Raw genomic sequence first — 23205 nt, 5'->3', positions numbered from 1 at the left:
AGGTACAAAGGGCAGACAGGGGTGGCTCCGGGGCCGAGCGGTGGGTCTCGCCGCGGCCGGCGGTCTCACAGCTGCTCGGTGACCCCTCGGCACCGGCTGCTAACGCCGCTGGCGGAGGCGCGGGTGGGCAGCACCGCACGCCGCAGGCTCGGCCACCCCGTCGAGCCGTGACCGCCGTGCCGGGGTCGCCGTGCTTGTGGCGCCCGCAGCCCGGCCCAGCCCGGCCCGGCCGCAGCGCCGCGCGGAGAGAGCCGCCTTCCCCCACCGGGCAGCCGGGCTGTGCCCACCCCCCGCACAGGAGGTCTCCGGCTGATAATTCAAAAATGGAGGATGCGCCCTCTCAGCCATTAATTAATAATGTAGCTCGCTGTCTTCCTGTGTGACACACGCTGGAAGGCACCGAGCGTCCAATAAAGATGTAGGGGAGAGCAGGGGAAGGCTCCTCCCCGCAGCTCTTCCTGATTGAGGGCTTGAAGAAGTAGATCAAAAACTTCCCAGGAGCCGGCGGGGGGGGGGGGGCTGAGGAAAGGAAAGAAACGCGGCGAGGGGGACCGCGCTCCGTACCGACCGAGCAGCGAGCGCAGCCTGCGGCCGCACCAGGTGGGCAGGAAGGGAGGGAGCCCCGCAGCCCCCGCCGGACAGGCCGGAGGCCGGGCTGTCCCCCGCGCCGCGGCCGCGCTGTCCCGCGTCGGCGGAGCCCGGCAGCCGCTGGGCCGGGGCGAGGCGCGGGGCGGGAAGGGCGAGGACCCCAGTTAGGCAGCGACCCGGCAGGAAGGGAAGGAGGGAGATAAGTGGTCGGCGCTGCCCCTCCTGGGTGTTTGCTTTGCGGAGAGGAGGAGGAGGAGGAGGAGGCGGAGTGGAAGTTGGTGTCCGGCCCGGCGTGTGTGGGTCAGAGGCGGGGGAAAGGGGGTGACCCAGAGGCAGGGGCGCCGCAGGAGACAAAGCGCGGCCGGGGTATCCCCGAGCCGAGCACGTTGCGCGGCTGGCGCGGGGGTTGCCGCCTCCGCCCGCCGCTCGGCGTCATGGCCCCATTGTGAGGCGGGCGGAGGCGGAGGAAGGTGCCGCCGTTGGTCCGCGCGCAGTCCCAGGCAGGCAACGGCGTGTCGGGCACACAAAAGGCTCCGCCGAGCCGCCGCTCCCGCTCGCTCCTACCCCGGCTCCCCCGGGAGGAGGGACACGCCGGGCCCGCTCCCTCCTCCCCGGGCTGGTGGGCGCCGCTGCCTCGCTTAATCCCTCCGTGTTTTGTTTTTTTCTTTCCTTTATTTTTCCTCCTACCCCGTGAAGCCGATCCTGGGGCAGGAAGAGAGCCGGGAGCGGGGCGATGCCGCTGCTGCACCGAAAGCCCTTCGTGAGGGTGAAGCCCCCCGCCGACCTCCGACCGGACGAGCGTGTTTTCTACTGCAGGGTCACTAACGAGATTTTCAGGAACTACGAGTAAGAAACAGCCCCGTGTCGGTGTCCGCGTCCCTATGTCCGTCCTGCACTCCCCCGCTAACCCCCCCGCGCTCCGGCGGCGGGCAGGGAGCGGCGGCAGCCCCCAACGACTCTGACACCTGGGCGGGCAGGGAGGGAGGGAAGGGGATTCCCCAGAACGCTGCGGGGAGCCTTGCCGGGCGGTGTGAGGGGGGACCGCGGCTGGCGCCGAGCCTGTGCCCTCGCGAGGGGGGTGGGGGAAGAGAGGGCGGATCTCTCGCCTGGGGCAGGGGGAATCCCTGCCCCTCCTCGGCGGGGGTACCCCGCAGCCCCCTTCACTCGCGGGGAAGGAAGACAGCCGGCTCCTTTTCCCCCACTCCTGTCTCTCCTTCCGCGGTGTCGCCCCTGCCCCCGCCGGGGAAGTGAAAGTTGCGCGTGTGGGAGGCGGCGGGCGGCAACGAGCGTCTGCCGGGCTCGGGCTCTCCCTCCCGTCCGCCCCCGCCGGCAGCCGCGTGTCGGCGGCGCACGGCGCTAGGCCGCCCCGCGGAAGGAGCCGCGCCGGGCCCGCGTTCAGCCGGCGCAGCGGGGCCGCCCGGCATGTGCCGGTCGCCCTATTGTTGTGGTGACGGCCGGGCGGGGGGCACCGGCCGCCGGGCCCGCTGGACTCCCCGGCCGGCTCCCGCCGCGGTTAACCCCTTGCTGCCGGCCCTCGCCGCGCCGCCCAGGGCCGCGCTCGCCCCGCCTCCGCGGGGAGCCGCCGGCTGACGCGGTTGGAAATGGCCGGCGGGGGAGCGCGGGCGCGGGGTCGCTGCACCTGTCCGGCGGGGTAGAGGTCTCGCCGCCGGGGCTCTCCCCTGCCGGCCGGGCGGGTGGCACCGCCGGGGGTTAAACCCGGCCTGAAAGCCAGCGAGCACACCTGTCCCCTTAGGAGATTTCTTTCTAGTGAGGCTTTTATCGATCTTCCCATTCTCCTTTTTCTTTTTTTCCCCTTACTCTTCCTCCCCCCCATTTTTTTTTCCCCTTCTTCCTCTTTTCCGCGTGTGAAAAGCTGAACAGGAATGGTGGAATTCCCGTTAACGGTAGAAGGCGGATGGGACGGGTAGTCCCGAACTTAGAGCCACTCACTTCAGCGCTTGTAAGAACAATGGACAGAAAGTATTTAGCGAGACGTTTATCAAAGGCCGATTAATTACGTGTTTTCACCACCGGTCTGATCCAGCACCATCCCTACCTACAAAAGGCCCCCACATCCAAACTATAATTTTTTTAAAGCTGTGCAGACTAACGAGGTTAAATCTAAAATGCTTTTCATTTGCAACATACAAAATAAAAGCACACCTAAATCTTTTTCATGCTTAGACTTGTTTTTCTTACTTAAATACACTTCACTTAATAAAATTTTTAAGAAGCTAGATTAGGTAACTTCGAAGGGTAATGCCTTACTGTTCCCTGAACTATATATTCTAGGGGTGTTGAATATGTTGTTGGGAGTTCTAGAAGGAATATTTTCCTTATAGGATGTTTAAGAACCTAACAAGTGAGAGCTGGCAGCCTCCTGTTTCTGTAGGAATTAAGTCCCCCTCCCCCAGCTTCTGATATTTTGAAGCTGCTTTTCTGGTTAGAATTATTATCACATCGTTAGATGATTCTCATGTATTTGTATAAGTTTCAGGTACACGTAGTTTTACTGAAATTTCAGTGTGAAAAGTATCCTTTTAAAATGTCTGTCTGTTCTCAAAATGTTTGGTGACTATTTCAGGTATTCTGACAGGCTTACTTATACGGTAAAGGTGTTGTCCTTGAGAAGTATGAAAGACCAAATTCCTTACTTAACCAAAGTTCATGAATTAAGGGGTAAATTTAGATGTGTTCACACAGGCAATCCTTAGAAATGTCAGTAGGTGGGTTAACTGAGAGGTCAGGTCTTAGAATGTGGTATTTGGGAAGACTGCAGAAAACTCTGCTATGCTTGTTTTTTTTTGTGTGTGTGTTTCAGTAGTGTGTTTGTTTTTGTTGGTTTTGTTTTCTGGATTTTTTTGTTAGGTTGGGTAAAATTGGTGTGTTGGATTGAAAAATGTGGTACTTTTTACTTAGCAAAGTGTTCTGGCACAGATGGGTGGGTAAGTTTAGGTTAATGTTGGTTGTGTCATAATCTGCTGGAGAACATAGGGTTGGTCATCTTTGAGACAGTTTTAAAGATGCTGATCCTTGTCTCTGCTGGTTGCTGATGGATAATGTCTTCTGAAAACAACATTTCCTATTTCTTTGTCCAAGCAAGGGCAATTAGATTAACAGGGATAGGGAAGGCCCATTTCTTAAAAATTGTATTAGCTGTTTCATGAAAGAAAGCCATTGTCTAAATCGGGCTTCTCTGTATCTGCTTTTAAGGGGAGAATTTCAAAATTACAGAGTCCGACTAGATCAAGAGGGCTGTATAGATATATATGATAATCTGAATTCACCCGCTTCATCAACTGTATTAGTGCTTTTAACTAGTACAAACAGCTAAGACAAGTTGGTTTTGTGTTTGTTTTTTGTTGGGCTGTTTGGTGGCTTTTTGGCACAGCACAGACTTAGTGTTGAAAAGCTGCTTTCATGCCTGTGTCAGCTTTAGTAGAGTTGAACACAAATCATACATTAGTATTCATCTTTTTTCTATATAAGAAATGCTTATACTAATATGAGAAGAATTTGGCAAGACTAGTATTTTGTAAAGTGACTTTCCTGTTAAGAATGTATTTCCTCTTTAATCTGAAATACAATCACATAATTTTGTAACCCTTTCAAAAGGGGGAGGCCATGTCCAGTTGTGTCTATCCTTAGTAAGAGAAAGTGGGGGAGCTGATGTTCTTCATGCTTGGTTGTATTCCTGGTTAGAGGGACAGACCAGCAAGGAGAGTCTGTGAGACCATAGTAGGAAAATCAAGTATGGATGTGCACGAGATATATGGGATGCATGAAAAACGTATTGAACCAGTGGGATGTTACTACCAGTCTTTGACGCCTTGTCTGTGAAAGTTAATAGCTGATATAGATGTGCAGAGAAAACCACTTTTAAAGTGTGGGAGGTCCTGCATGTGAAGACAGTTTGAAAAAGAAAATGAGTAGTATAGATATAGTGGTAGGAATGTTTCTCATTCTAGAACGTGAGAGGGGGAGGAAGAGCTGTTTCTCTTCATCTTCAAAACTTAGTGAAACTTCTTTGCAGGTTGGCCTGTGGAGTTCTTGGTTACAGTCAAATAGAGATCTTTCAAAAGGCTTTTTAAGTGTCCTTAGTTAAATTAGGTGAATTTTCCTGTTTCCTCGGAGAGAAACTCATCACTTTAAATGTATTCCTTAATGCATAATTAACCTGTAAATATTAAGGAATAAATGTATCATGGTTTTTTTGCTTGTTTGTTTTGCGCATTATTTGTAATATATATACTTGACTACATCTGGAGATGAAGAGTATAAGAAAACTCAGATCCAGGATGGCAGAGTTGGTCTTCTCTGATTACCCTCGTGTGGTACACTAAATGACTTGTTTTTAACATATGCTAAGAAAATGAATGGAAGTAAATGCTTTGCAACAAATGCTCTTGAAGCACACTAAAAATATAGTAGATCTTAAACTCAAGGGGAGTATTTGGTTAGTTCAAGCAAAAGATAGCCATAATTTCTGGGCTGATTTTTATACCCATTGCAAATGCAGTAAGTACAGAGATTGCAAGTAATTTATTTCTAGCTTCTGTTAATGAACTGCCTCCTATCAAATACCTACTGAGTAGCAGTATTAAACTGCTACTCAGTGATTTTGCTGGTAATTTTACAGTTAGTCTTACCTTGCATAGAAAACTTAACTAATTAAATGAAAAGAGACATCCCGCTGAGAAGTTGGTGTTAATTACAACTACAAAGACAACTTAGTTTTAGTCCATGCTCCTTGAGTAGTTGGGCTGATGTGGACATCACCAGGGTGCTGCAGTCACATTTGACTTCTTGAATGCAGATGTGACCATGGAAGTGAACTTCGTGGGTGTGTTTTGTACGAACTTCTTCCTGCATGTTGTCAGGAGTCACAGAGATCTTAAACCAGCAAGGAAGCCCCAGAAACCGTAATACCCTAGATAAAGATGTAAAAGTAAGGCTTTAGATGTGATGTAGCAGCAGATGCTTTGCTCTTGTGAAGTTAAGTTATATGTAGAATATGATCAAGGGCGGGCATTATTACCCTTCAAATAAGGGGAAAGCATATTGCTGCTGCTGCCATTCCCTTGGTTTGGTAGCTGTTGTGTCTGGTCTATGTCAATCATTTTGTGATAACTGATGTGCACTGGAGAGAGGGGCAGAAAGAGTATATTTAGTGCTATACTGTGGGATTTTGTTTGCTCTCAAACCAATTAAAGTGACATCCTTAAAACATTGCAATGAAACTCTGTTAACAGACTAAGGCACAGATGATTTTGATGTACTATAGGTAATGATAGCTTAAGACAAATACTTCTTTCAAAATTGAATGTAGGTTTTTTTACACTGTTTTTTTTTTCTTCCCTGTGAATTCACAGGGGAAAATCCGCACAAAACAAAAGAGGAAATGAGGGAGAATGAAACTAGATACACAAAACATGCTCATATGCAAATGGAACATGCTTTCTTCAAACATGTTTCAGTTAAAGTAATCTTAGCATTTTGTACTTGTAATAATCATAGATTAGGAATTTTTAGAGAAAGGTTTGTTGTTTGGGATTTTTAAATTTTTTTTGGTTGGTTTTTTTAAAATTTTTTTCTTCTTCTAAGTTCAATGCTGCTGCTTTAAATAGCATGACTGCCCAGCGTCCCCTCACAAAGAATAACAGCAGCTCTTAAAGAGACACTGTCATTGTGAACCTCTGTCTCTCCCTTGCTCTTTGACACCACCTTGACTTTTTTTTTTGAACTTTTACTTTCATAGTTTTTTAAAAATTATATTCTGGTACATTTTTAGTAACTCTTTAGAGTGTTTTTCTGTTTCCTGGCTAAAGATAATTATGAAGAGCCTCTTTGGTGAGACAGAAAAACATGTAGAAACACAGCTGAATGAAGGTTTAAGTAAGTGTTATGTTATCCATTGAATATCCATCCGTAAAAATCAGTCTGATACAGAAATACTGAAATGTAGGGCAGGACAAGACCTGAAGAGATCACATTTTATCTATTCTATCACCTCACAAAAAGCCCCAAACCAAACTCGTGAAACAGATTTTTGTCTAACCTGTTCTTTAATATGTTTAAGTAAGTATAATACACAATAAAGATGCACAAAGAATGACTGACAGCCATCTGTTCTTCATATATTGAAGAATAATTTATCTAATTCTCACTCCTTTGTTGTTCTTCTTTTCATGTTTAGAGTAAGCAGGCCCACATTATCCATGTACTGTCAAATATATTACATAGATAGCAGGATAGCAGGTGATATAAAATCTGAAAGTTTGTAGCTATTAAATATTATTCAGATAATTTATCTCTTCTGTCCTTTTCCCCTTCTCACAGCTGATGTTCTTCCTAAAGCATATCTCACTCAGAGGAATCCTGTGCTCATACAGAAAGGATTATCTGAGCCAAGGCTCTTCATTGTCCTCAATCTGGAATTTCCATTTTCATTTACAAAATGTTATGGTTCATCTGTCCATCTGCAGTGAACTCTCATCTGCATCAGTGTCACCAATGAACGTTTGCCAGCTTGGGTTTGCAGGGACACTGCAAGAAAAAACTCGGTGTGAACTGTCCAGTTCTCTTAACCTCATTACTAGAAATTATTTGAACAGGTCTATCCTTTTAAAAATGGGAACACTCTGGTTTAGTTTTGGAATTTTTTTAAAAAGGAATTAAATGAAACTTCAGTGCAGGTATCTCATGTGGCATGCAGTTGTCTGAAAGTTCTGTGTGCTTTGAAATAGCTATGTTGGACTGATACAAGACAGAACAAACCTTAGTTTGTCATGTGTGTTCAGTAGTTATCAATACTAATCCATTAATATTTCTAAAGGCAAATAAAAGCATTGTCTGAACTGGGGCATATTGAAAGATTGCTTTGCTGTCTGATCACTGATCCATAGTATATGATATGTTTAAACATGGCTTTGTGAATAGCTACATCATCTACTTCATCTAGAAAATGTTTTAATAAACTGCTGTTCTTCTCATACCTGTCATAAATGGACTGATTTTGACTAATGAAAGCTCTTCATTCTTGATTCCAGTATAATAGCTAGTAAGCAAGCAGTGACAATGCAATTTTAGCCTTAATAGGAAATGTGTGGAAGGAGGAGAATCAATATTTACTAATGGAACAAGGGAGGAAAAGAATCTGTAGGAAAAATGTTTCAGTGCTTTTTTGTAAGAGGTATGCAAACAGTGAAGGAATAAAAACTATTTAGAGAACTACTTGACATTGATTTTTTTACCTCTCTCATCTTTTCATTTGTGAGTTAAGGCACTCAAAATCTGGAACTTACTCAAGTTGCAACATGTTTCTGTGATCTTAAGTTATTTCGTGTTTGTACAGTTTTAGGTGCTCGGCTTGCAAATATTTGTGGAAATGGGGAAGATGTGAGTGTGATATGACACCTATTAAACTCAGTATGATTATTATTATGCAAAAGGCTTCTTATATATGAATATTTGTTTGAAGCATTTCTAGGTCTTGATTCTCTTGCTGTAGTCTGTAACGAGAGGAGACTTGGTTGTACGATAGCAATTTCCCATGCCATGGCTGAAAAATGGCAAATAACCCTTGGTTATCTACAAACTGTAGAGGAGTAGAGCTGCTTTTGCATTTCAGGCTTGTAAAAGATATTTGCAATTTCCTGCTCTGTTAACTGTGAGCAAGTTGAAAATGTTAGTCAGAACTCAACTGTTTTCTTTCTTTCTTCTCCTTCTGGTCTTTCTTTTCAGTGATTTTTTTGAACGCACCATTCTGTGCAACAGTCTTGTGTGGAGCTGTGCTGTCACAGGTAAACCAGGACTCACGTATCAGGAAGCACTGGAATCAGAGAAGAAAGCCAGACATAATCTTCAGAGTTTTCCAGAGGCACTCATCATTCCAGTTCTCTACCTGGCCACCCTTACCCATCGCACCCGACTTCATGAGATCTGTGATGAAATCTTTGCTTATGTCAAGGATCGCTATTTTGTTGATGAAACAGTGGAAGTACTTAGAAATAATGGTGCAAGGTAAGTGTGTATAAAAATAAATACTTCTTTTTGTTTGATGTTGGTTGGGTTTGTGTGTGCATTTTTGAACCCAAAACCCAGGGTAATAAATTCCATCAAACAATTATATCCAGGTGAGGTGTGATGTTAAGCTGGTGATACTATTACTGCACTTCCCTACGTTAATTGAGTGCAGGATTGTGTGGCTGTGCTTGATACCTTTCCTTAGCTTTGACGCAGCTGTGGAGATACGGCAGTGCTCTCAGGTCTTGACACTGCATGTTTTTGGGTGTATGTGGTGGATTTGCAAAGGCATGTCGGTTTTTTGATGTGAGAAAGGTGGGTTGTTCTGTAGAATGAGATTTAATGAGAAGTTAGGGGAAGCTATGTCAAAAAAACATACAAAAGTTTTGATGAATCATTCAGAATAAATGGCCAAACTACTGAAAGCTTAAAATAACGGATAAATGTTGGATTTTTACTTTTTAGGTAGTGCAAAAATTGTGATTGCATTATCAGCAAAGTTGGGAATTTATTGTAAGATGTTTATAAATAGTTGATTATCTGGAATTTTGGTTGATAGGGGTTTCTTCCCACTCAGAGCTACTGTTATGCTTACTGTTATACTGGTGTATTTATTGCAAAGTTTTTTATTGTTGTCTTAGACTGTTTAAAACCTAGGAAGAATTTTGATGCTTTCTTTCTCATATCTTTGGTACATAATGCTCTATAGTATAAATAAGCTTGAGTCTTTCTTTAAAGCTGCTTCTGGGAGAGGTCTAGAAAAGGTCCATGTTTTGTCTAAATGAGTTTACAGTTTCACTTAATTGAAGTTTAAGATGTGAAAAAACATGCTCAGTTTGGAAATACCTCCAGAATGGGTACTAAAGCCTTTGTGGATTCAGCTGCTGCTGCTGTGGTTTTTGTTGTTCGTAGGGTCATTTTATTTTGCTTTTTTTTCAGGAGGAAGGTGACAGCTTACACTTCAGAGTAGAAGGGACTCCTGTGGGTAGCCTGATACACAGTGCATAGTCTGGTGTTTGTTGGGTTGATAGGAATGGGCTGGTTCAAAATGGTCATTGGAGAACAGTTGTTCTGTGTGAATTTTTGTAGTGGCTGATCCAGGTATTATTTATGGCAAATTTTGTACTACACCAGGAAGAAAAATCTTGATGCACTGCAGGAGATAAGTTGTAAGGAGATTGGTATGTGTATGTACATAAGGTTAGTGCTTAATAGAAAAGCTTTCCATCTCTTCACTGCTCTGTTCTTTTCAGCCAGTAAAGTCCCAGTCTGTAAAGCCAGGACAAGAGCAACTTCAGTAGAGTTACTGCCTTCTGTGTGGAAAACCTATATCCAAAGTGTCTTTCTCTCTTTCTCATCTTTATGCTTGTCAAATGACTAGACTGAGGTTACCACTGGTATTACAGTCATTTTGCTTAGAGAATAAGGTGTTTGTTTCATTTGTTTGTTTTATTTAGAAACGAATATTACGAACTGTCAGTATAGTTCAGGTGTTCTTTTTCATTTGCTCAATGAAATGCCTTAGTATCTTCAGAGGTAGAAAACAGTTAGTTTCCAAAATCATAGCAAAAAAAAAAAAAAAAAGATTGTACTTCTAAAAGTTTTTTCCCTCAAGAATGACTCTATTACTTTACTAAAATATTTGTGTGTGTGCATTGTAGCTTTTCAAAGATGTTTCCAAAGGTAAAGTTGTGATATCTCTTTAAGAGAGTGCTGCAGCTTTTTTAACGTCTTTAATTCAACCTTCTTGGTTACTCAAAGCTGTGTAGAGATAAACACAAAATTGTTAGATATGTATATTCTACTTTGATCAGTATATGAATAGGATATAAGCTAAATTTATTAAGCCTCTGAGATGGGCTGGATACCATTCAAAAGATGAAAGTTTCAAATAAAATTTATTTCCATCAAAAATTATCCTGTTAGAGATTTTATGTTTTAAACTACATAACTATAAAGTGGTGTAAAATCAAGAATAAAAAACTTGCCTGAGCTGATTATATGCCACTGATATTCTAGACAGAGGTATAGCAGGGAGCTAGTTCAGACCTTTAATACTAAATCCAGGAAAAACTGCAAATAGCGTGGTAATGCGGAGGGACTTGTATTCTTTAATTATGTACCTCTAAGCATAAAAAGTGGGAGGAGGGGAGGCATTGTTATTTGTCTGTCAATTAACAGTTGACTTTGACCTGTATCTTGAAGTACTACACTGGGGATTAAGTGTACCAACTCATGTTACTTGTGCATAACATGGCTTTTCACCGGAGCTCTTTGCGCGCATTTGTCATGTACAGCTACGTTTTTGTGATATTTTCTAGCAAAAACTATCACAGTCCATCTATGTTCTAATAGCGTCCTATGAGGCTAGTAGAATTTGGAAGATCATGAAAACCCAGTTGTTTTGTGATGGTGTAAATTCTTCCACTGCTTTTATGTATGTTTTTTGCGTGTGTAATGTCAGCAGGATCATTTGGTTTTCTGAGCTCTGTACATCATTTAATGCCAAGCCTACTGTATAATGCATGTGTAACCAAGGGTTGCTCAAACAATTAAACTATTGTTATTTTATAACTCCTAACTTTGCATGTGTAATATGCTTGTAAGATAGACTGCAGCTTTCTAGATTTTGAACAAAGTAAGCAGTAGGGAGCCCAAACACTAGAAGGATTAGCATTTTGGCTTTATGCAAATGTGTTTATCTTGAGCATATGAAGTTGTTTATAATACTGCAGGGAATGACAGGTGATCTGCGAAGAGAGGACAAGTGCTTCGTTCAGACGTTTATAGAGTCTAGGTAGATACTGGGTTTTTTGGTTGTATGAAACCTGTGTGTTCTGGTTGTTGCAGTGTCTAATGTCCCATTGCTTTTTCTGGTGTTATGTCTCTTCTGGTTTCTAGCCTTTTGCTGTGCTGCTCAGTTTTGAATTTGGCCACTTCTGCCTTGTTACTGAGGTCTGGCAGGAGGAACTCAGGAGAGTTTGGGATACACTGTCCTCCTCTTAGTTTGGTATGTCTGGTGTCTCCAACAGCCCTTGTCAACCAGAAACAAAGTGTAGAGAAAGCCCCCCCCCCCGCCCCAGTCCTATCACGTGGCTTGTTCAGGTGGTCTCTAAAAATTATGGGTGCATTTTGGTAATCTGTTAGAAGCAATGAGATAATTCTGCTTGCTTTTTAATCCTTTCAAGTGATGTTTTGATTAAAAATGGCCATCTTTCTTGGTTTGTATGTGTCCTGACTTTTCTGGCCAAACTGGGGCTGACTTTTCTCTAAAGTGGAAGCTGTGCTATGCTTTAAAACACAAGGTGCTCAGATTTCCAGTTAAAGAAACATAGGAATTGTGTAACAACATTTTCCTAGTACTGCCTTCACAAAAGACAAAATTATTATTTGAAACATTGGTCAGAAACATTAAATAATACAAAGAGAAAGCTTAATCTAAAATTAAGTTTGAGTTGCTAAAGAATTGCAACCAGTTGACACTGTAAATATTATCATTCAGAATGTCAAATTGCAGTTTATAGAAAGTAGCTTATTGAAAAAGGCATGGAAGTTATTTGAGATTTTGTTGTGCGGGGATTAGAGCAATATTTCATGTTAGCCATGGTCAATTAAGATGTAAAATAAGCAGCTAATGTTTTAGCTCACACTTTATTGAAGGAGAGGAAAAATGTTGATCACATTACTGGAATTGCTTCCTGTATTTGACATTCAGAACTAGAAGTTCAAGACCCATTACATACTTGTTGGTATTTTGATTTTCCACAAGGAATGGCATCTCTTGCAGTAACCTGTCCATTTGTTGAAGTCTTAGTACTGTGTTTTACTACTGGTACTTGAAACTTGAGAAATTGATTTTCATCATCTTGATGTCTGAAGGCAGTTACCTGAAAGCTGGAACTATGTGGTATGGAAGGTCTAGCTGAAATAATAATCTCAGCTAATGCCTCAGACACACACACAAAAAAACCCCCTTCAACAGCCTAACTTGCTCAGCAGTAGGACCTGTTCTTTTCTGCCTGAAGACAGCAGCATGCTTTTTGGGTTTTAAAGCTATTTTAATTTGTTGGAAGAAAAACTACATTTAAAGTATGTGTAAGCAACCAGTTGTGATTTATTGTCAGTGTTCTGAGTCTGGGTGCTATCACAAAAAAATATTTGTCTTTATTAGGATATACAAGTGAGCAGTTTGATAATTAGTTAATTAAATGACAAGCTTTTTGTCTGACTTGAGCAGGGAGGAGATTTGAGGCTTTAGGTTGGACAACTCTACCTCCACTCTTAAAAATAGCTTATGTGGTGGTATCTTCCCCATGTAGAGGTTGGGGCACTACCAATTCTTGTGCATCAGTTAGTATGGCACTTAATTAAAAGGTCAACCACTTACAGACTAAAATAGGGTCCTTAAAGGTCAGTGTATAAGAAGGAAGAAAATCATACAGAATGTGGCAGATATAAAAAAGGAATATCTTTTTTTCATTGAATTTGACCACTAGATGACACCACTGCAAAAGAATACTTGCCTAATGTCTGTGAGCAAGCAACACCAGAATGCTTTTAAAAATGAATCTACTTGCAGAAGTAGTAGATGATGTTCTGTTAGGAAGATTGCTGGATCTGATCATATGTTTGATACAGGTTAACATCCTTTCTCTGCTTTGAGTGATCTGATGTTGACAATTGTAAGGCTTCAGGAAACAGGTAATCACAGATGGAACTTTTTTTAACTCATCAGTTGTTTGACTGGTGTCCCAGTGCTTTAGGAGTGCTCATAGTGGATTAACCACTGCATTAGGCCAATTAAAAGATTTGCGTACTGTTTTCATCTCTCTAAGTCTTAACTGGGGCACAGGAAGCATGTTGCTGGTCATGACTATAGCTGATAAGGAGTTAGGATGGTAAAAGATAATCCTTGTAAGAGATAAAATTATAGCTAATTTTCCAACTTTTTTTTATTCAAACTGGCAACTCGCTTATATCCATATCTATATCTCTGTAGTTGTCTTCTGAGTACTAGGATGAGTTGTTATAAGACCACTAGGTAGTAAGTGACAAAGTGTTTTCCATGTTTAGACTCTTTATGGAGAATTTAAATTACAATTACTAATTGTAGTGTGCTTTTTAGTGGTAAGGCTTAAATGTAAGTTCCTGTATACAAAGGAAGTTTGCTACTTTATTTTGAAAGGTGAATTTGGAATTCCAGAAAGTATCAAAACTAGTGTAGTGTCTGAAACAGCATCTCTTATAGTACTGGAGAGCAGCTTACTGATTCACAGAGCACATACAGTATGTGTTTTCTCAGCATAGCTGTTTAAGGATCAATCAGCTTCTGGCTTGGAAAAATAATGTTTAAGGCATTCACTTTCCAGTGCCCTTAAATCCTTTGGGATATAAATCTAAGTGTAAATTTGTTGACTAATAAATATATTTGTATTTGACTAGTGGAAGCTATGAGATGATGATACATGGGAGAGAACCTGCAAGTCCTTTCTTAAAGGTTGTTGAACAGCTGTTACAACAATTGGCACTGCCAGTCTGTTAGATCTCATTCTCACACTCTCTACTTTTATAACTAAAAATTCAAAGGTAAAGGTTTGGGTTTGTTTTTAATCAGTACAATGTTATGAACCCAAGGCTGGGCCATCAAAATAATGCATGTACCAGTGTACTACTGCCCTAATTCCGCTGAATTAGGAGCTAGCTGATGCAGCTATTCTCTACGTACTCTTGTCCTAAGCAAAACCATATTTCTTACTAGTTTCTTTGAAACATAGAATCTTAACTATAACTTGACAGACAAATGAAGATGCTAAAACTCAAAAGCAGCAGCTCATTCCGTACTTTAGGAAGCCATTATGTGCATAAAACCTGTCTCCTTGTTGTGTGCTTTTGTTTTGCGTGTGCATTAAACAGTACCAGTTAGCTTAGGAAAAGATGTCGCTTACTCCTTCAGATCTTGTGTCTCTTTTATCTCTTTAATTACTTTCAAGCGTATGAGAACTGTTAGGATGAGGATATTAATTACTGCACTTACTTGACATTTACTTCTTAAAAACTTACTAAAAGCTGAAAAACAGAACGATGCTGTAGCTTTTTGGTACTTTTTGGCAATTGCTAGTGCAGCTTCTTGTATTACTCTTCTGGGGGTTCCTGTATTCAACTAACTTTACATACTGTTAGAAAAGGTATGTCAAAATGTTAACTTTGACATTTGAAAAACTTTGCTTTCATTTGTGTGTCTTAAAAAGTGAATTTGCCTCTAACTCACTGATCATTGTGGGTTTATTTTAAAAGTTGGCCTCAAAGTGTTGCAGTGTTACCCCAGTGTCCCATTTCAAACAGCCATGTGCCATCCAAGGGATGGTTTTGTCTGCTTGTTGCAAAGCATACAGAGACACATTTATAACTCATCTGAGCCTTCAGGGTATCTTGGTTTTTTGGCTTGAAATGGGGACATAGCAGAGTGCTAGACTGTTATTTCTGTAAGAGTGATTAATGCCAGCCAGATCAAAAGCTGCTGTGTGGAATGCTCAATTGAGGAGCTGTGAGAAGTGGTCCCTCCTCTCAGAGCCTCTAACACCAGCCTTGGCTGGATGTAAAGGCCTACTTGGCATTTGGGAAGAACTTCTCTGGGAAATGAAAGTGCCAGTAATTGCAAGGTCGAGCTTTTTCAGTTGGTATCCTGTAATGGTTTTGGCCTGTTACATAGTGGAGTGCAGAGACTGATGGAGTTGGGTTTCCTGAGAAACTGTCCTGTGCCACAGTCTGTAGTCTCTAGCCCTTAGATTGCTGCTGGAGTCAGTTCTGTTCTTTTGCTTGTGCAGCTGACCAGCCCTGCTCGACATTCATGGATATCAGTGGGACTTTTCAGACTTTTTCATTTGAGAGAGAAGATACATTCAAAAAAATAATTATGTTGGTGATATCACCACTGGCTTTGTGTTGAAAACTTTTGGACTCCTGTGTTGTTCTTTGTTGTTTTGGTTTTTTTTTTTTAAGAAAGCAAAGATAAAACCGTAAGGCCAAGCATTTATTGGAGCCCTTCCCATAACATAAGAGACCTTAAAGAACTTAAGTTTCTGACCCTAACAAAAAATAGATCTGTAAGCATGAGGCCATTCTTTCAAGAAGCTGGAGGACCCCATTGTTAAAAACAGCCTGTAGTGCAGAAATAGGTAAGCAAAATTGTTTTAAGTACAGTGTCGTCTGAGGTAGAGTTGCTGGGACTGTTGAGGGAAAGTTTCTGATGGTTCTAGTCTCAATTTATTTTGAAAGCTTTTGGGATTCACTCAATGTGACTGTAATCTTTATTGTAATTTGAAGAAAATGCTTCCTGACTGATGGGGATATTTAGGGTACATATTGACATACTTCGATGCTGTCTTTTTAGATTGTGTTATCCCCAAATGTTGTTTTATGGGAAGTAGTGAGTATGGTTTGACTTAAGCTGTGTAAATATCTTGGAGTATCTTTTTTTGGAAGTAGTTCAAGTAGTATGCTTCATTTAAATGTCTTGATTCAGCTTTCAGCTGTGCTGTTTTACGTGCCTTCTAAGAGTTGTAATGAGTGAACTCAGGGAATGCTGAAGATAGTTGAGAAGAGCAAACTACTTGCACTTGAAACAGTGTGTCTTTGCTGCTTAGTCTAGGGAATTGGTGCTATTAGCCATGGTTTGACTACAGGCTAAAAAAAGGCTAAAAAAATCATTAATAAATTAGTTCTTTAGTGCCAGAAGGAACGGTTGCATCACTCTAATCTCCCGTTTATCAGTAAGCACTGAATTGCATGGGATTGTGCTTTTATTGAACCAGGTAATGTGTGTTTCACTTGATTCCTTCCCCAAAGGTTTCTGGTAATGATTTGAATAGCATAGAAGATGGAGTATCACTTCCTTTCTGGGATAGCTTAATCTGTTAGTCATTCTTCCTGCTGAAAAAGAAAGGGGAAAGGGGGGGTGTGGTGTGTGGAGTGCAACTGTATTGGGGATTTTGCTGCTTACTGAATCAAGCGTGTAGAATGTATAATTTCCATTCTTAGATAAGGAGATGTGATGCCCTGTAAATTACAGGGATGCTCGATGGATGAACAGGTAAAATCAATGTTGGAAAGCTCCTCGGTGGCTCGAATATTGAAGTGTTTTTGTGCAGGACGGCCCGGGGGTGTGTGCGTGGAAGCCTCTTTGTCCGTGGGCGCCCCGGGTAGCTCGGGGCGCGGTGCGGCGGTTGCGCGGTGGCTGCTGCGTGTGCCGCCCCCTCTAGTGGTGAGCGGGGTAAGAGTAGGAGCGTGTCGGGAGCTTTCGCTGGATTTCCACTAGAAATTAAAAGCGTGGTTTAATTTGAATGGGACTCACGAGGAAATATATTTTATAATCTGAAACAAAGTCGTTCTACTAAGAAGTCTTTTTTCAGCAGGTGATCTTTGTTGGATTTAAAAAAACCCAGCCTAATAATACACATTCTGCCATGCAGTCAGCTCCATATTATTTACTATGAAGAGGTGACTGTGAAGTTCCAAATATTTGAAAACCAAGTTACTAATAATAGACTTTTCTTAGAGGACTCAGAGTCTGGTGCTGGGCCAGACCTTAATAAGCCTTGTGGGACTTGGATTTACTTAGGGAACAGTCACCAGGTTCTACCTCCACTGTACTTGGGTGCTCTTGGTTCATTATACAGAGTCTATATAATTTTTTACAGTTAATTAGCTTGGTCTCCACTGGCTGGGAAGACGTGTGTTCCAGCCCCAGACCAGCTTTGGAAACGAGATAGGCTGCATTGGAATGGCGGTGTGCCTGTGGCCAGCAAGTCCAAGCGGGTTCAGGCTGACTCTGTGTGCAAGCAGCTCTGGTGTCCCCATGGATACTGTAAGCACTGGTCATATTGTTGTCTTTAGGAGTATATAAGGATGTTAACAGTTATGTTGGTTGGTTGTTTTTTTTTTAATTAAATTATTTTCATATTTTTTTAATATTTTAACAGTTCTCTTCCTGTTGGAGAGAGCAACTACAGGGTCTAACTGCATTGCTGATCGTTGATAATGCCACAAGAATACTACCTAGAGTATTTTGATGTTATCATGTTATTTTAATTCTTCGGGTTTTTCTCCCGCTACCGCCATCTTTTCTTTCCCCTTCCCCTCTTCTCCTCCCCTCTCCCCCCCCCTCCCAGTGTGTACAAGTGTGGATAGTACTGCCTGCTTGCAGAAAGACATGTTCAAGAAATATTTTGATATTCCTTCCTTTTTGCCACTGTTCAATTCAGATAGAAGAACATTTAAAATTTGTCATGGATGTTGTGAGGTTTGTTTGTTTTTAACTTAAGTGTGACACCACACTAATTCAAGCCCAGGACTTCATGTGTTCTTCATCTTACGTATTTCAAGTGGGAGTTCTTGGTGCTCAGAGAAGAGAATTATTAGATGTTCTTTTTCCCCCTGCTTTGAGCTTTTAGTGGTAGAATGTGACAATGTCCATTGACTACAGCAGTTAATTTTCATGAATCAGACAAGGCTTTTGGATGTTAAGCTATAGGATAGGAACCATGGCATTCTAGAAAGGGGTGAAAGTTAGTGGTTAAGAACCAGCTATAGTACAGTTACCCAGCATGAAGTGTTGATTAATTATACTTTTTGATATGTAGTTAATTCTCCCTTTTATAACTAGCATTCAGGATGGGAAAGGAATAGGCTTGTTTTGTCAATTGTGTGTATGCCAGATGGAGCCTTAATATGTGTCAGCAGATGAATGGGCCATTATTAAGATTAGATGCATAATGATCATTTCAGCCTTGTTTATTTAGGTCATCGACAGTAGTAGAAGATGATCTCGTACAAGTAAAAATACTTTGGGATCTGACAATCTTTTGCTTTTCTTAGACTGCTACGAAAATAACAAAAGAAGCTTTGTTGTGTAGTTTTAAAGCAACACACTAAATTAACTTTTTAGTTTACTTAAATGAGAACTGAAAAAAAACCTCACAACCACAAGTAACTTGATTTGTTTTCCTGAGAAGTGAAGCTGATAGCTGTATAAGCAGATTAATTTCTCCATGGTACTTATGAAATTAATATTTTACCAAGTGTTGAGTGCAAGGCTCTTAGTTACTTATTTACTAAAGTGTTCAGTTATATATGTATTCTTAAAATAACATCTGCTACAATTTTAGACTCCTTGTACTAGTGAAAGACTTTTGACGTTAATAAATGTATGTGTTTTATTTCAGGTTGCAGTGTAAGGTTTTGGAAGTCATAGCTCCAACCCATCACAATGGAATGGCGAATGGCCACACCGGCAGTGCTGATGGGGACACAATTGTCATCAGCGACAGTGACGACTCAGAAACGCACAATAGCTCTGCACAAAATGGGTACATGATGCTTTTACTGTATGTCATGCAGACTGGGTGGAAATGAGACTAAAGCAGATGTGTCAGAGTCTGACCAAAACAAATTACTTGATCTGTATGGATTGGGAGTGTTCAGAGAGCTGAAGGTTGACAAGCTGAACATTCAGAGGTGCCAGTTATGCTAATGAACTAGAAAACTCTGCATTATGAGAAGTGGAATACCTACCAAATAATCATTGTTAATCTCTTTGCAATGACAGTGTTTTTTCTGTGAGATAGTGGAAGAGCTGTGTTTATCTCTTGGTAGTTTCCTGTGCTGCAAAACCTGTGCTGCTGTAGCAGAAAGTGCAGCCATGTTCTGCATTTCTGGAGTCTGGTGTCACTTCACTTCCATCATGGGGCTAAGAGTTGAGATTGCTTGATGACAGGAGGACACACTTTTACTGGAACTCTCTGAAAACCTTCCCAGAGACTTCATGTATTTGTCCAAAAAACCAAATACATACAAAGCTTTCTTCATTGTGCATGTGTCCATATAAATATGTCGTTGTATTTAATGAATTTTATTATGATTTTAGGTGCGGTTGAAACTGTGTGTGTCCTGTCTTGGGGAACTTTCTATAGGCTGGAGTAGCTTAATAACATTGAATAGGAGAACCTGTTGACTGTAACTGTGGTATTTATTTTGGAGTATCCCTTTACTGACCAGTAATTGAGCCTATCCTAGCAGTATAATGGGATGAAAGACTTCTATGCTTCGTCATCATCATTTCATGATGATGAAAGAGGAAGGTTTGAAGTGGGCCCTAATCTAGGATCTAGCAACGTGCAGGCTTTGCATGAACTGTTACTGATTTCAAGATGTCACAGGGATGCAGAAGTTAATCTTGTTGATTGCAGCATGAGGAAGTCATGTCCTGACATGCCTAGAATAACTAGGGTGGAGCTCCTCACTCACTTCATTAAGAAAATAACATGGGATAAATAATTTTAAAATTTCTTTGCTGTCTCTTGAAGGCAGTGTCTAAGTTGTCCGTGAAGATGTCCTATGTATTTGAAAAAATAAATGCATTTTCAGTATTCCAGAAAGCATGTGGCATTTGAAAGGAGGTTATTCTTGGAATTAGGCAAGCATGCACAGAGCTGACTGTAGGATTGGTCCTGTTACAGTGCTGTCACTTCCATGCATGCAGAGCTGGTGGTAAGGCTTAAGTCTTGCACTCCCAGTCAGTCGGTCATTCTCCCCAGCTGATGAGTTACTTGGACAGTACAGAGAAGGGAGGGAAAATATTTTCTTTCTCTTAGAAAGGGAATTCTTGTGAGAATATACAGACTTTGAAGCAGTGTTCTGTGACATATCTAACTAACATTTATGCTACAAGTTAAATTGCAAACCTCTTGTGGCTTTAAAGTGCTTACTGGAAGTTTTAAGTGAGTCTGTTTATAACAAATGTGAGAGTGTAATAACAGTTATTTTCTAGATATATTCTGGGTATATGCAGACTTGAAAAGTATTATTTGCTATGTGTAAAACCTATCTGAAAGTAAAGCATTGCTGTGAATTTTGTATGCTGGCAGATAAGATTCTTTATACCATTGCTCATAACAGTAAGAAATCCCACTGAACTGAATGACATTGTTTTGCAGCCCTAATCTTTCAGAGACTATTATTTTGCTGTTTATAGAGAGACTTGCATGTGAAAAGTATGGATGTTAGTCACCTTGGGACCAATGTCAAGTTGATATGTGCGGGACAGTTCTGCCTCAGCCTGCACACAAATCTCCAGATTTTGAGACCCAGCCTTTGTGCAAACCTGCAGTGCTGTTAAACAATGGTACAGCAGATGCTCAGGGTGTTTGTGAGGGAGGGGGAGGGGAGCCCAGCACAGATTGATAGGCCATCTGCAAATATTTTTCCTAAAGAATCTGTAAGGCTAGAGAATCTTAACTGAAAATAGATGTCATTAGAGAGATCCCAGCCTTTCTGTGACCCTACTCCTGTCTGTATGGAGCAGAAATAGCCATGTAGTTTGTACAAGTGTTCCCGCTGACCATTTCTGTTGTGTTCTGCAGTAAAAGTTGGGATGGTACAGGGAGAAAGAGTCTGTAATGCTCTTTTCTTTCCCTCCGAAAACAGGCTGCTTTTTAAGGCCTGGGTTACAAAGCAGGAGGTAGCAATCTTCTGATTTCTTAAAACATTTATACTGTGCCCTGGGAGCCTCTGGTACCATAGATTAGTGGTCACATGGAATAGCAGTATTCCCAGCTTAAACTGCTAGACTTTTAAAGGTGAGGTTGAACTCTTGTGTTGGCTTTAGCACTCGGCAGCAGCCTGGAGGTGAGGGGCTTTTGCTGCCAAATGCATACAATTCAGCTGCAACTTAATTATTCATGTCATTCCTTTTGCCAGGGCAGTGAGTAGTGTGAATCATCAAGCATCATCAGAAATACTAGAAAAAAATATTTTTGGTTTATGAGCTGGTTTGTGGCAGTAAATTTGGATGTTCAATTTGAATTAAAAGTTTAATTTTGGGAAAGTGCTAATTGTTTCTGCAAATTCTGGGTTATAAGAGAGAACAGTTTTTGGAAATAATGTCAGTGGAACCTTACCATCCAAGCCTTTTACCATCTTTAACTTTATGTGGAGAAAAAATTATGAACTGGATATGTCAAAATGTGGGCATAATTTGTCATTAAAGCTATACAAATATCTTCAGTACAGTAAAATCTTCCTTCATCTTTAATTCTTACCTTTCCTTTCTTCTTCTCTCATTCTTCCATCACTTGAATCCAAGAATAATGATGATGGGTATTCGTCCTCTTTATATTATAAGGAAAGACAAAGTACTTGAATCAAAGACACCTTAAAATCGTCACCAAAAAGTTAAAAGTCAGGATTTTGTTACAAAATGGTGTTGTCTTGTCCCTAGAGTGTTGTTTTTAACAGTCTTCAGGTTGCTCTGTTTTGTTGTTGAAATTTTATTTAAGTTACAGGAAATATTTGAAATTCCAAATGGGCAGTTATTACTGCGCAGGACAGTTTCTTGTCAGTGGCAACCTTCAAAGATGTGCAGAGGCAGCTTTGCTGTGGGGATCAGTTTACTGCCAGGTTACCTCTGTGTAAGGCACAAGGAGACCATAAATGACTGTGTTATTTAGCTAGCATTCTTCAGGGGAGTTTTTTCCATTCCCAAATTTAGTCAAAGAGAAGAAGAAAAGCTACTGCCTCTTTCTGAAAAAGTGGGACAGCAGTCATTTTAGCACTTCAGGACAGCGCTCCGGATCCTCTAACTCTCAATATTTTTCTGTGCAATTTTTCTACTTCTGTTAATACAGTAAGATAGAGGTAGCTGTGCCAAGACTCAGACCAGATGGCGTAGATAGGTGTCCTGGACAATTGAGAAGGACAAGATTAAGGGAGCAGGGTTTGCTTAGCCTAGAGGAAAGGATGCTTGGGGGAGACCTTACCATTTTCTACAACCACCTGATTGCGAGGGTGTGGTGAGGTGGAGGTTGGTCTCTTCTCCCAGGTAACAAGTGTCAGGATGAGAGGAAATGGCCTCAAATTGTGCCGGGGAGGTTTATATTGGATATTAGAAAAAATTTCTCCACTTAAAAATCAGACATTGGAATAGGCTGCCCAGGGAAGTCATGAAATCGCTGTGCCTGGAAGTGTTCAGAAGGGCATGTGGATCTGGCACTTGAAAATGTGGTTTAGTGATGAACAGGGTTGGTAGTTGGACTCGATCCTAGAGGCCTTTTCCAATCTTAATGATTTTATGGTTCTAAGGTCTCAGAAGTTACGGTACTGCTCCCTTAGTAACCGTGCTGTCAGGATGTAGGATAGCAGTACTGTAGGAAGAAATTTATGTTCAGGTCATGTGGTCACCATGCCAAAGTAATCGAAGGCTTGATGAGATTATTACCTGTCAGTGGTTCAGTATAATCTTATTAAAAATGCAGGATTTTGATGCAAGTACTAGCCACATTCACTTGAGTGCGGTAGAAAGTAGTGTAATATGGGTGAGTCAGTTGCAGTTTTTTACATACTAAATTACAAAATACTATGTATTTGGTTGTGTGTCAGAGCTATGCTGTGAAGATTTTTTGTAAGGGATCTCTGCTATGAAATGGGTCTAACCCTTTCTAACTCCAATGTGTTTTATATAATGCTTTACAAAATGAAATATAACCAGAACTAAGAATATTTTTATGCCAAAGCAGCTAGATAATCTATATAATTTTTAAA

General features: G+C 41.4%; 1 protein-coding gene across 3 annotated transcripts in view; it reads left to right on the top strand.

The window, feature by feature from the left end:
- Nucleotides 1–484: 484 nt before the first annotated feature.
- The window catches only part of BAZ1A (bromodomain adjacent to zinc finger domain 1A), a 63326-nt gene continuing 40605 nt past the window's right edge, over nt 485–23205 (top strand). For 2 of the 3 annotated variants that reach the window (XM_082284495.1, XM_082284493.1), the window contains exons 1-4: nt 485–600; nt 1285–1434; nt 8332–8610; nt 18834–18977. In XM_082284495.1, coding sequence (XP_082140621.1) covers nt 1322–1434; nt 8332–8610; nt 18834–18977 — 536 coding nt within the window. In that variant the 5' untranslated portion in view covers nt 485–600; nt 1285–1321. Of the gene's footprint in view, nt 601–1142; nt 1435–8331; nt 8611–18833; nt 18978–23205 lie in introns of those variants that run through there. The other variant, XM_082284494.1, reaches the window with a different exon arrangement.

The sequence above is a fragment of the Coloeus monedula genome (genome assembly GCF_965178545.1).
Source record: "Coloeus monedula genome assembly, chromosome: 6".
NCBI classification, from domain to species: Eukaryota; Metazoa; Chordata; class Aves; order Passeriformes; family Corvidae; genus Coloeus; species Coloeus monedula.
The sequence above is the reverse complement of the archived record's forward strand: the minus strand, read 5'-3'. Positions and strand labels throughout refer to the sequence as shown.